Consider the following 14,312-nt stretch of genomic DNA (forward strand, 5'->3'; position numbering starts at 1 on the left):
GGGTTCGAAGGCTGATCACACTAAATGGAGCCATACGTTAAGGGCATTGCCGAACCTGACATTCTAGGAAGGTACTCTTATCGAGTATTTTTTCGAGGTTGTATAACTTACATGCACTCATACTGCGCAATCTGATTCAGCTGTCAAAACCCACGCCAACGATATTTTTCTCAGCTTTGGGTGTCCTTATGCCTTAGTATGTTCCCGGTTTTATATGTATTATTTTTAAAATCCCTCAATAACATTATTAAAGTTTACAAAAATGAATAATTCATATAAATCGCATGCACAATGTTCCATGATACAACTTTTTATTATTATCTATAAAACACTTTATAATATATATGTACACATTATCCTAGTGGCATGTTGCACCCCTGTTTCCATGTTATTCGTTTACTTACATGGCTAAAGTCTACCGTCTCTAACGTTTCACTCCGTATCCTACGCGGGGGCCTCCTCGATTTGGTCAAGTATTACATTAACGCTAGCGTCCTGAGTTCTATTTAATAAAAAATCCAAATCGTCGGATATCTTGTTCAACATTCGGTCAGTCTCGGGCGAATCGTACGCCCTGTTCCACTCCCTGTTCACCTGCTCGATGTCCGACTTAGACTTCGCCTCCTCCTTCAATATTTCCATGGAGGGAAGGGATATACTGGACGTGAAATCTTGATTTTTGCTAGATTTTTTTAGGCAGCTCTTTATGGGCGGCGAGGGTATTTTGGAGACGTCCGGGTCGGACTGAACACAGAGGGTGCAGTTCTCTTTGGCGGTGTCGAACCGTTTTTCGGTGTAGGGTTCGAAGTCGACGGAGCAGGTGAGGAGAGGAGCGGGCGACACGGGGGTGGCGTCGAGCACGCCGAGCTCGAGGCACACGCGCGCCAGGTACTCGGGCTGCGCGGCGTGCGCGGGGTGTGGTACGCGCGGGATGAGGTCGCACACGGCGCGCGAGTGGCGCGAGTAGCGATGCGGGCTCAGCACCGTCTCCTTGTACTCCACGCAGCGCACGATGTCCGCGCGGCTGTCCGGCGTCGACTGCCGCCTGTTACATCCACATATCACTTGAGTCGAGTCTACTAAGCGATATAAATCTGCAAACTTATTCGAAAAGAAAGGGTGACCGAACACAATGAACATAATTAAGGTGTTAAAAAGTGTGCGGATGTAAGCATGAGTTAGGAAAACTGCAGGATATACGTGGATGATCGTGATTCAATAGCAGAGTGGGCCTTTGTTAGGATTAAAGACACAAAAGCATGGAATGCGATCAGACTATTAATTGGATCGAAGGTGGATTAAGTTTAACTACTCACTAGACAAGACGATCGCTGCAACGCCCAGTCGCAGATAAAGTCATTTCTTAACGACGGGCCGGTTGCAAGAGATATCGGGATGTGGAACTCTTAGAGGGAGGTCTTTGCTCAGCGGTAAGATGGCGCAGGCTAAGTAAACAAAATGAAATAATTTCAACAAAAACTCCACTAGTAACTATGATTAAAACCAATACTAAGAAAATAAACCATGATGTTCAAAAATATAACTTGAATGATATCATAGCACTATTGTTTTATAAATTGTAAGATTAGATTTTCTCCACTTAAGTGGTCCTATGATCACGTTTTTTCAAAACTGTACAAGTCACTAGTTCGAAGTTAATTCATGGAAGCGTTGGTGGTCTACCGGTAAGGCGCACACGCTTTATACATTTAACCCCGAGCAGAGAGCCGTGATAAAAATGGCTATGTAGGGGGATGATGATGACAGACATATATTCATGATCGGGACTGTACAAACATGTCACTTAGTCACTTTTAGCAACTATTTTAACAGCCATATTTTGCGGGCAGGATTCTGAGGGCTGATTTAGACGGTGTTGCGATTTTAGTTACACTGCAGACAGTTGGTTACGTCGAATTCAACCGACCGATCAAAACCCGCAAAGTAATGAAACTTGCATGCAAGTTCTCGCATCGTCTAAATTTACCATTGGTAGGTCGTGTAGAGAGGAGAGTACTTACCTGTGCAGCCGAGTGGGCGTGTCGAGCCCCGGCGCGGGCGCGCGCCAGTAGGCGCCGGGCGAGGAGGCCGTCGGCGAAGACTCTAAGGTCCCCACGCCACCGCGGCTCTCCACCTCACCGCCTTGTTTTATGTACACTGGAAACGCAAACAATCCCGTAGGAGTCGATTCATTGATTGTATAAGATGTGTTTAGTCTTTGAAATTGATAGCTCGAGCACTGTACGGTTATACGGTGTGTAAGGGTCTCCCCAAATATATCGACGCGCATTCGGCAAAAGCCGATACGAAAAAGCTTTATGTCCGCGCAATAAGAGCGAAAAAGTCGTCGTTCGGCTCGGCTCGCATCAGCCGGCGCCGGCCGACGCGTCGTCGGCTTCTTCGCTCTTATTGCGTGGACATAAAGCTTTTTCCTATCGGCTTTTGCCGAATGCGCGTCGATATATTTGGGGAGACCCTAAATCCAATAGGTACGGGCGATATAATATGCGCCGGTAGCTCTGAATGGTTGTTAAAAGTTGAAGTGACTATGGTGACTAGAAATATGGCAGCGTACAGCGCCTTCTGCTTTAGCTGTCAAGTCCGGGGACAGGATTTGTCATAGACTAGTATATGTTATTACGGATTTGTCTATTTTAAATTTACGAACAAATTATAAGTACTTAAGTGGCTGCCGTTTTGAACTTGTAAATTAACACGTTGGCTGCCATGAGCATCATCGGTGGGATCACATACCTACCAAATATTCTCTGCGTGGCGATGAGCGTGGGAGCAATACTGTAGGTGTACCTAGTATGGTAGCCATCGTGCTATGGGCCAACTGTATTTTGGAATCAATATCCAAAGGTGTCAGAGCTTTCCAAATACTTTATTAAACATTTATATTATTAAACTAAAAAGGGAGATTGTTTGTGAATGCTGTCTTGGATTACTTACAACTAAGAGAGGTATCGCCAGCGGGCGAGTCTTGCCAGTCCCTAGGCTCGCCCATAGAGAGTGCGCGCCTGGCTGATCGCAGGCACTCCTCGTCGCGGATTACGTAGCATATTAACATAGCGAGGCCCTGAAAAAAAAAAGTTAAGCAGTAAAACATTAGATAGAAGTGGTACGTCCTGTGAAACCATCAATATCAGCTTATTCTTAGGACATCGGTTTAACCTCTAGCCGCCCATACGTCAAACCTTGCCAAGCAAAATGAAATTTTATTTTGTCAACACAAAGTTCAAATTAGAATGGAACAGGAGAACTTTTTATAGGTCTCTGGGCGGCTAGAGGTTAACATTTTTCAACACTGGCTTGGGGGTCGCAATCTGAATCTGACATTAGAATATGTGGTGAAGAAGTGGAACTTGGGTTTTCATCTTAACAATATTAAAGTTGCGCTCCGGCAATTTACTCAGCATACGTAATTCTCTGGTGCACGGTGCTTTCCTTTCCGTTCCTTCAGTTCTTGAGAGCTCTTATGCACTTATTGTTTAGCCTGTTGGGCGAATCATATTTTGTAATGACATAGAGTGATCAATGATTGAGAAGAATAGGTACGTACGTTGGCGAGGGCCGCGGCGGAAAGCGCAGCGACGTGCGAAATGCGTCGCTCGCCCGGCTGCGCGTACGCCACGCCCGCCGCTTGCGCCGCCGAAGTAGTTAGCAGCAACGCTAGTGTGTGTCGAACCACCCGCGTCCTGCATTACATAAATTACATTCTAAGTCTGAATTATACATAAACATCGATTAAATAAAAAAAATGGTCCTTCTAACCGGATACTGATTTGGATTTACAACACTGCGCATCGTGAAAAATCACGACATGAAGACGTATCGCGTAGCAGCATATGTATGTTTTTGGAATTATGATATGCCTAAACCTGTGCCAGGGGCATTTCATGTGGAACAGGAAAAATAAGATCGTAGGTATAACATTTAGTAAACGGCGTGTGTAACTATTCAAAACTTGGTTTTCTATTAGAACTGTTAGGATGAAAGCTGTTCATTGCTTTATCGTTTGGTTTCAGATGAAGTGACTGCCCCTGAATAATCATCAGTCAAAGCGATAGATTATCTGATGTAGTCTATGTCTATATGATATATATTTATATATATAAATGATGTATGTATATGTGATGAAATACTAACCGGTCAGCGAGGTAGCTCCGGCGTTCGGCAGGAACCTTATGCGTGATAGTGCGTAAGCGCAATGCAGCGCACAAAGCAAGCGCTAGGCACAGCAACGCTAGCAGCGCGCAGCCTGCAGCGCACACAATTTGCGCCGCTGCGCCCAGTTGTAGAGGCGCACCGCCCCATAACCGCGCGGTCAGCCACGCCAGAGTGCACACTCCTGGAATAAAAATTAACCGGTAGTCAGTTAAGTTCTTACCCGCTTTGCCATGGAATTTTATTTAAAGCTGGTAACTTTTAGGCTAACTAGTTATTCAAAGAGGTTTGAGCTAGAATTCGGTACACTTTGTTTATTTAGATGACATTGCTATATATAATACGCTAACTTAGAGCTGATTTGATGATGCAGTCGGAAGTCGCATCACAGAGAAATACTTACAAACAAACGTAAGTTTGGACTCATTAGAAAAGTTTGGATCATAAACGTGCAAAAGACGGTAGTCAGAAATAAATCTTATATTTTAAACGTGTTATAAATTATGTTTTAAAATATCCTTAATTTTTCGCAATTTTGAGTAAAATGATCGATCAATATTTGTACACACCGATCAACCCACATGTTTAAGAAGCCCATCCATACCTGCTAGTAGCCCCACGGACGGTGCCCGTTGCTGACGGCCGGCCAGCTCGGCCTGCAGCAGCAGTGGCTGTGCGCACAACGCTGCGCAGCCGGCGCACCAGCATGCCGCGCACACCCAGCCCAGTGCGCCCGGGCATGCTTCCTCCTGCAAAAAACTTTATTAGCTTCGGTCTCGTGCCTCGTTCGATCATTTAGTTAGGGAATGATAAGAAGTAAAGTATTAGCAGATTGACATGAAACTATAGTTAGTTTTATTAGCATTAGAATAACAAAACTCTTGATGTGTCTTTTAATTGAAACAATTATGAATCTAATACGATCATTTGTATTCTTCTGCTTTCATAAGTAATAGTTACCGATTTTTAAAAAGCGTTTTTCAATTAAAAGACTTGTCAAGATCGCTTACCTACCTTCTTTCTAATGCTAAATAAACGAACTATACCAAATGTTGCATGTTGTTGTGTTACGACTTTACGAGTATAAGAGTTATAAAATGTTGTTTAATGTGTTTTTGAAGTGATAACTTTTCAGAGAAATCTAGGTCCAGGGATCTGCGTATAACTCAAAAATATGGCTCTGTTTAGCTTGATATAAAGCTCCACTATCTTTTTAATACTGCTTGGTGTCACATTCCTGCAGCATGTGTTACAGAGAACTACGCCTTCTAAGTTTGAAACCAACCCTATGTTAACATGTCATTTTCACTTTCACAAAGTTAATATGAATCTGCCTAGTATCCTCTACAACAGCCGCTAAAAGCACTGCGAAGTAATCATTACGGATCAGATACGAACCTCTCTAGTATCGCACTCGAGTAACGCCAAGAGCGCTGCAGAATGTGTTCCTGCTGTGGCTGCCTTCAGTAGCACGGGCAACCGCGCCTTCCTTCCCGACGCTAGCCCCAGCACTTGCAGCGCTGCCGCCGCCAAGCACATGGCGCCACCGAGACCGACCGTGATCTTCACTATCCCACGGAGATCTTTCTCCACATCAGGTTAAAATACGAACCTCTCTAGTATCGCACTCGAGTAACGCCAAGAGCGCTGCGGAATGTGTTCCTGCTGTGGCTGCCTTCAACAGCACGGGCAGACACGCCTTCCTCCCCGACGCTAGCCCCAGCACTTGCAGCGCTGCCGCCGCCAAGCACATGGCGCCATCGAAACCGACTGTGATCTTCACTATTCCACGGAGATCTTTTTCCTCATCAGGTTAAAATACGAACCTCTCTAGTATCGCACTCGAGTAACGCCAAGAGCGCTGCGGAATGTGTTCCTGCTGTGGCCGCCTTCAGCAGCACGGGCAGACGCGCCTTCCTCCCCGACGCTAGCCCCAGCACTTGCAGCGCTGCCGCCGCCAAGCACATGGCGCCACCGAGACCGACCGTGATCTTCACTATTCCACGGAGATCTTTCTCCACATCAGTCTGAAATGGATAGAAATAATACACTGAAGTTTACAGCTGATGAGTGGTCTGTCCAAAAGTGATAAGAGTCAACTTGGACTCCCGAAGATCAACTTGGATTTGGATTTGCCGTGTGGGAGTGGGACACAAAACATGCAATGTTTGACTTTTAAAAGACCAGACGAATCCTTGGGAGACTCTTTCAGAGTGTAGCTACTCATTTAGCAACATTATTTTTATCACAAGCGAGGTAGGTACACGGAGCACAATGACAATCTCGAAGGACTCTAGATTTTCCAAGACCTTTTTGAGCAAATGAGCAGTGAGTCGTCTTTCCGTATTGGAACATATTCTTACAGACTTCGAGCAACACGGAAGGGAGGCGGCATTCGCACTATTTCCCCTCTGCCGAGGTACAAGATTAGCGCGTCAAAATAATCTAGCGCGGGTAATAAAACTAGTTGCACTTGGATTTTTCACTAGACCGAGTCCAGACGCGCGCGTGAACACTGCTGCACAAAAATGCCTGTTTGCTCGGTTTTTTGTTATAAAAAGAGGTCGGGGACAGCAAATTTACAAAAAGAAAATGTTACATTTCACATGTAATTTTTTTTTTTACATATCATACGTTAAATTACATTTAAATACAATTATTATATTTTAGTCTCAAGTAATTGTTGGATTTATCGATTTTGCTCGCTCAGTACAAATTGCGGATCGGTCGAGCGACAAATCCGATTTCACATCTCTCAGAATACAATGACATACTTCAACGAAAATGTGTTAGTGTGCATGTTGTGACACTAGTCACTCGTCCGTACATAAAAAGAGATCGAGGTTTGCAAGATTTGTCTTTGACGTGTGTCATTTTCTATGTATTTGTGTCGTCATTACAGATTGGATTTTGTACGTAAGTGTGTGAGAAATGCGACTGTGTGCACCTTTCCCCCCGCGAAAAATGGCAGAGAGATTTGTACGGCGAGATATCGCTTGGGCCCCTCCCTTCCGACGTGTCGGAAGCCGGTGTTGCTCGAAGCTTACAGAAGTACGACACGTGACAGTAACACGTGTGTGTAAATGTACCTACATGTTAATGTCGTACAAACTAATACTAGGGTTACTTACTAGTAGGGTTACTTACTAGTGTGGATCTAGCGATGGTGAACAGTGCGTAAGTGCCCAGCCCTCGGCAGCGGCACGTCACATGCGTAGGCTCGGTGACTCGCACTTCGCAAGCCTTTGTGCTCCATGCGCGCGGCTCTTCCACCGTGCGTACACCGCAGGCCAGCTTCGACGCTGATAAAGAAAAAAACGGTAGGTAAATTGTCTGGTTTGAAGATTCTGACACATTAGTATTTTAGGTCAATATTGTATGGGTATAATACTTTTTCTACGAATGAACCAAAATAATAATGAAATGATAAAGCTATTATCGAAATTCTAAGTCCCGCAGAAACGAAGAACATACATCCTGTCCTGTTAGATTAAGGTTCGTTGATGTTTTTTGTTGTATTCCCTCCGCCTCCGTCGTGCATGACTGTCGCGCCCCACCACCAACTTCGTACATATCTAATATATGTATTAAAAGTGTTAACTAATGATTACTACTTATAACTCACTAAATTGTCGCATGAATGATTGAAATGATTCACTCTCTAACAAAAGGTGTCAAACCTTTTGTTAGAGAGTGAATCTTCTGTACCTAGTACTATTATTTATTCTGTGGTTTCGTTAGAAATATTAAATAAGTGAAGATTAGGAAAGGTAATGTAATAGCTGTTGATAATGAATATTTGATGACTCACCGACGGCGCTGTAGTTGTGCACGTGCGTGAAGAGCAGCGTGACGGTGTGCGGCAGCGCGCGGTCGAGGCCGGCGCCGGCGCCCCACAGCTGCGTCTGCGCCGACGCCACCAGGAACTCCATCTCGCGGCCGCTCCTACAACTAGATCCGCTACAACTGCGCCCGGACATCGCCTAATTATTACTCACCGACGGCGCTGTAGTTGTGCACGTGCGTGAAGAGCAGCGTGACGGTGTGCGGCAGCGCGCGGTCGAGTCCGGCGCCGGCGCCCCACAGCTGCGTCTGCGCCGACGCCACCAGGAACTCCATCTCGCGGCCGCTCCTACAACTAGATCCGCTACAACTGCGCCCGGACATCGCCTCATTATTACTAATAAATCATACAAAATTAATATAATGGTTAATTAAATGCAAATTAATGACAAAAGAGCATATAGTTTGTAACCCTTATGCCTATCTAATATCGTAATGCCACATTATTTTTTTACAGATAAGTACATAGGTATATCTGTAAAAAAATAATGAAGATATGCATAGGATAGAAAGTAAACGTAACCTAGCTCCTTTTAAGTTTTAAATGTAGGTATGTGATTGTGTATTTAATTTACCAAAGATTTACGCGGTATAGGTAACTCTGGTTATCAAAAAACAATGACACAGTGCTCAGCGTCATCTACTTCAGTTGACAAACTCGGGATGTGTTTTATTTTTCATAGAATTTACAAACTTCTACGATACTCTTTGGTATTGACATATACTTAGATAGTTAAAAAAAATTACAAATTACGGTATCGTCTTGGGTCGTCCCATTCGTTTTTCGTCAAGTTCTTAAATTAGTCCTATTCTGCTTTCGTCACTCATTCTAAAATCGTCACAATCATCGGTGGCTTTCAATGTAGAATGAGTGACGAAAGCAGAATAAGACTAATTTAAGAACTTGACGAAAAACTAATGGGACGACCCAAGACGATACCCAAATAACTACAACTTACTTGAATTCAATAGACCTGCCCAGCGAAGGCAGTCGAGTGCCAAGGTTGTGATATTGAATGGCTATAACCGACGCATTCCCGTTCCTTCCCACCAGCTCTACGCCCACTGAAATATAATGAATTGTTATAGCACCTACGTGTTACAAATTCGGGACAAAACAAAGATACAATAGTATTTTATACAATAGTGATATAATGGAGAGCTTTTCAGTCGAGTACTACCGTGTTTAGGTCAACTAAAACAATACTTTTTCTTCTATACAATTTAAATAATTAAACCTAAATTAGGTAAGTATCTCAGTAGATAAAAGGATAAAACAAAATACATCAAGCAACTTCTTTTCATTAAAAGCATCATCTTTTGTTATCTTTTGGTTTTGTCCTCATGCCCGCAGCGGGACGTGATTGGTCAAATTCATTATACATAGTTCACTAAATCATTTCGTACGAGTATAGAAGTCATTATAGTTGAGTCAAGTGCCCACAGTGAAAAGTAATTCAACCATTAAAGTCGACAAGTATCCGTTACGTTACGCCTCTCCACTAGTTATTGGCCAAGTGCGCACTTAAATACTAACCCCCTTATTATTCATAAACATTTACTAAAGTTGGCAAGCCGATAATAGGTAGTCGTTTGTCCCTTTCCATCATACCAATACGTCGGAAAGAGACAAACGATTATTATCGGCTTGTCAACTTTAGTAAACGTTTATGAATAAGGGGGTAAGTAGTTAAAATACTCCCTTCTAACCTAACACTTTTTCCCTGCGTCCACAACATATGGTTGTTGGAACCGGTCATTACGCCTTACCCGTCCAAGAATTACAAATACATTGTGGACTGAGAAAATAGTGGTATACCTGAGGCGAGTAGCCATTCCTCCGTACCGGTGCGCTCCGCATGCATCTTGAAATGTGCAGCGTTATCTTCCAAAACGGGCTTGGTTTTCACGGAGAAATGATCAAAATGGTGCAGGTGGAGGTCGTGATTGTCTCGCATGCCTGCGGCGTCTGCGATGGCGTTTTGTAGCTCGTATATTTTCTGGAATACAGTAGTTAAGACGGTTTAAATGTAGGCACATACACAGACATATCATATAACATACATGGTGTAACATGAGGAAACCGAATAATTTTAACCACGCATTTCTGAGGTAAATAAAGTTAAAAAATGTAATACGAGTTTAGGTCAATTTCGCCAAAAAAAAATATTTTTTTTTGTTTTGTTTTTTTCAATTTTTTGAATGTATTTGTACATTAAAATAAATGTTATTGGTAAACTTGTCACTTAAAATTGATTTTTAATTTTTTTTTTCGTAGAAGTTACTTTTTGCAAAGTGTTACTTGTCACTTTTTGACATCTATCAATAAGGATATTTAGACTACGTCCCATAGCAGCAACATCATCATCAAAAAGGCCTTTTACACTATGTAACAATAAAAACTTGTTTTTTTTTTAATTAATAATATCTCTGAAACTAGGCGAATTTCAAAAAAAGTTTATAGGACATTTTTGTCTCTTAATATGATCAGGAATACGCTGTTAAAATTATTCGGTTTACTCATGTTACACCGTGTATAACAGAAGGTATTCTGTCCATTTGGTTTCAGTGCTTAGTTTGCTGAAGAGGGTGTGGTTTAACTATTAGGCATATATATTAACCAAATTAACAATGCAATGTTAGGACGTATGTTTGTTGAATATCATTGCCATACAAACGACAAAATAAATATGACGATCTGTTGTAGGTATATTTAGATAGATTTTAAAATTGATAATGAAATGTAAAGATAAACCTAGTGAAGGTTCGTTATATGCCTGGCATAATGCGTTGAACCTACCTCTTCATCTAAAAAGGTGTCTGGATGCTTTAAAAGTGTATCGTATATCTTGAGCAGATGCGGCACGCTCTCCGTCCGGTCCCTTGGCTTCCCGGCGGCGGAGAGTAGGTAGTACAGCATCTGTCGGGAATGCTGTAAGGGCAGGGTGCCCTCGCCGGGATGCGAGGGAAGGGAGCGCAGCACCGCGCCGTATTGGCGAGCTATGTCGGATACGTTGCCCCAGGAGTAGCCGTGGTATATTCGACTGAACTGAAATGGATGTACGGATTGTCATTATTATAGACAAAATAATTATACATATTAGTACGCAGCAGACGAAGAATAAATCGTGGAACTTGTTTAACAACGCCACAGGAAGGCGCTGCACGCGGCGCCATACGTTTTACGGTAACCAAGGAAAATAATTTAGTTTTATCAAGATAGGTATCTAATGTAAAGTATGTACTATGTTAACTGGTATTACATTTTTTGTAAATTTTATTATCAGCTATCAAGATTTTATACCTGTTCATAAATGTTTTTCAATGAATCTGCAATACACCCGGAGAAGTCAGGTAATAGCCACTTTACTCCATGCTGACCAGTCTTTGGCTCACAAAACCTGTAACAATCAAAACATAAATGAAGCATACCTCAAAGAAATGTTAATCTTCTGCAACACTACCTAAGTGGTACTGAAAAATAACATTAGAATAAGTAAGCAATTTTTATTTGAGCTTCTCGCTTAAAACGTTTAAGTAAAACAAAAGTGCAAACACAAACAGCTTCTTTAAAAAGTAGTATAGAAAATTCTAGCGACAATTACCTTGTTGTTTGCATTCAGTTGGAAACGAGCCAGGTTAATATGAAATCACACAAAAATTCAAACTTAAAACACTGACAAAAGTAGCCAAATGCTGTGTTGCTACAAAGCATCTTGAGCTTGCGATTTAAAGCGAATAACCGACTAGGTCTTAGTTTTACTAGTGCTTAGCCACACCCTTAGTGTTGATATGTACTAAATGTACTAAGCGTACCTAGCAGTTATTAGTGTTATTACGTGCCTTTTAGACACTGTCTGGGCGGGTAAATTTGCGTGACCGAAGTGCTCTTTAGGCCAGCGCAGTGGTCTCGGCCTCGGTCGTTCGGGTTCGTATGGGTCATTCCTTAGTGTTCATGTTTACATACTATTGGTTCATTGCTTACCTAGTGGTTTCTCCGCTGTGTCCAGGTGGGCATACAGCTGAGGCGTGTGCCCCTGGAGCGGTCCTCGGCCATCGCAGCCCGTGTGAAGCCTCGGCCTCGCAGGCCTCGTCGTTTGGACTTAGCACCCACATAGTGACTCCTTTAGAATTGGTCCCTGCTACCGATGATACTTGGCAATTATATTTGCCCGATTTCTGAAAAGGTGGAAACTTGTGTGGTAAGAACAAATAATAACGCACGAGATGAATCACTACAGTTAGAGACATTTCTTAGATTAAACGTGTTCAAAATTAATGTTTACTGGTTTTTTCTATGTGGAAAAAGCTGAAAAGTAAAGTTTTTGTAGTAATATTTACGGAGACGTTTTAAATATTTCTCGTAAAAAAAAAATTTACTTATTTCTAGCGAATCGGAAAATATCTCTTGCGTGTGTCATGCGTGTAAGTATACCGTGTCATTACTAACTAGTATATGTTTATTAATTATATCGGAAAGATTTCTCGGAAAAACCTATTGTATAAACCATATATTAGAAGCTTCCTTCCTTGCCGTATCCGGCAATGGCGACTCCATCAACATAATTATGTTAGAATAGTGCATTATCATTTTTAGGAGTACCTACCAACAAGCTTTAGAAGGTTTGGCAGCTTACCTGAACATCGAAAAGCTTGAGCACGCTGCCGGCAGGGTAAAGGTCTTCCCAGACTTCGCGGCCGGGCACCATGGGCAGCAGATTCTTGCCCAGGGCCCAACTGAAGCCAAGAACACCGTGCATTCGCCCCGCCACGGCCAGACACGTTATGCTCACGTTATCACCCTTAAAAGGAAAATTGGATATCCATTTGACCATTACAGTTCTACAAAGTTGGAACAAAAGAAGGACTCAGTTCAAAGTCAAAGGACGAAGTCCAGGCCGAAATCTAACTATCGTGTTGTTGTTGCGACGTGGGGTCCATTAGATGATTAGAATTCACCTATTTATTCCTCAGCCGTTGGCAACATTCACATGAAGAACTTTATAACTTGTGACCTTAATTACATCAGGTTACATGTAGATATACTTAGTAGTATGTTTATGAAAAAAATTGTGTGGCGTGGTTAGGATGTGTATTTCACAGAGATTCAAGCATTCATAATATTACTCGTACCTACATACAAATATAAGCGTTGTTGGGAGCCTAGCGGTAAGGGTGTACAACTTTTAATTAGGAGGTCACGGGTTCAAACTCCGGCTCGTACCAATTAGTTTTTCGGAACTTATTGAGGAAACCTGACTAATCAATCCCAATTATAAACACTGACGCACTACTACTACTACACAACTACACTACTGACTGTAGGAAGCACTGACGATAGACGATTCATCGCTACCTACCATTCTACTAATATAATATCGTCGTGTGACAAGCACAAGTCACTAAGTACTATCAAAAATTAAAGTAACAAGTAATATCAGGTGGCTTAAGCACGTGCAGTTCAAGCGCGCGGCACCGCCTGCGGCCCGCGTCGTCGGCCGAGCACGACCAGCGCCCGCTGTCGGCCGTCTTCCCCCCCCCCCCCCATTATGCCTAGCACCGACATTCGACGCCCTAACGCGTCTTCTGCCACCGTTCTGGTCCAAATCACAAAGTGTACCTTATTGACAGTGAGTGCAGTAGGCAGTATAGCCTGATGTCAGGTGGTTTAAGCACGTGCAGTTCCAGCGCGCGGCACCGCCTGCGGCCCGCGTCGTCAGCCGAGCACGACCAGCCCCGCTGTCGGTCGTCTTCGCTTCCGTTATGCCTAGCACCGACATTCGACGCCCTAATGCGTCCTCTGCCGCCGTCCTGGTCCAAATATCACAAAGTGTACCTTATTGACAGTGAGCGCAGTAGGCAGTAGCCTGATATCAGGTGGCTTAAGCACGTGCAGTTCCAGCGCGCGGCACCGCCTGCGGCCCGCGTCGTCGGCCGAGCACGACCAGCGCCCGCTGTCGGCCGTCTTCCCCCCCCCCCCCATTATGCCTAGCACCGACATTCGACGCCCTAACGCGTCTTCTGCCAGCGTTCTGGTCCAAATATCACAAAGTGTACCTTATTGACAGTGAGTGCAGTAGGCAGTAGCCTGATGTCAGGTGGTTTAAGCACGTGCAGTTCCAGCGCGCGGCACCGCCTGCGGCCCGCGTCGTCAGCCGAGCACGACCAGCCCCGCTGTCGGTCGTCTTCGCTTCCGTTATGCCTAGCACCGACATTCGACGCCCTAATGCGTCCTCTGCCGCCGTCCTGGTCCAAATATCACAAAGTGTACCTTATTGACAGTGAGCGCAGTAGGCAGT

At 43.6% G+C, this 14,312-nt stretch overlaps 1 protein-coding gene across 1 annotated transcript in view; it reads right to left on the reverse strand.

Moving 5' to 3' along the window:
* Positions 1-222: 222 nt before the first annotated feature.
* The window catches only part of LOC134673531 (uncharacterized), a 461,710-nt gene continuing 447,620 nt past the window's right edge, over positions 223-14,312 (reverse strand). Inside the window, exons 12-26 of the mRNA XM_063531531.1 lie at positions 12,651-12,815; positions 11,999-12,192; positions 11,318-11,414; positions 10,814-11,062; positions 9,833-10,013; positions 8,973-9,078; positions 8,169-8,302; positions 7,318-7,472; positions 5,997-6,197; positions 4,775-4,919; positions 4,153-4,354; positions 3,566-3,701; positions 2,956-3,082; positions 2,022-2,157; positions 223-1,045 (exon numbers count right to left, since the gene is read on the reverse strand). Of these exons, the coding sequence (XP_063387601.1) occupies positions 445-1,045; positions 2,022-2,157; positions 2,956-3,082; positions 3,566-3,701; positions 4,153-4,354; positions 4,775-4,919; positions 5,997-6,197; positions 7,318-7,472; positions 8,169-8,302; positions 8,973-9,078; positions 9,833-10,013; positions 10,814-11,062; positions 11,318-11,414; positions 11,999-12,192; positions 12,651-12,815 (2,829 nt within the window). The 3' untranslated portion in view covers positions 223-444. The remainder of the gene's footprint in view (positions 1,046-2,021; positions 2,158-2,955; positions 3,083-3,565; positions 3,702-4,152; positions 4,355-4,774; positions 4,920-5,996; positions 6,198-7,317; positions 7,473-8,168; positions 8,303-8,972; positions 9,079-9,832; positions 10,014-10,813; positions 11,063-11,317; positions 11,415-11,998; positions 12,193-12,650; positions 12,816-14,312) is intronic.

The sequence above is a fragment of the Cydia fagiglandana genome, chromosome 18, assembly GCF_963556715.1.
Source record: "Cydia fagiglandana chromosome 18, ilCydFagi1.1, whole genome shotgun sequence".
Classification (NCBI taxonomy): Eukaryota; Metazoa; Arthropoda; class Insecta; order Lepidoptera; family Tortricidae; genus Cydia; species Cydia fagiglandana.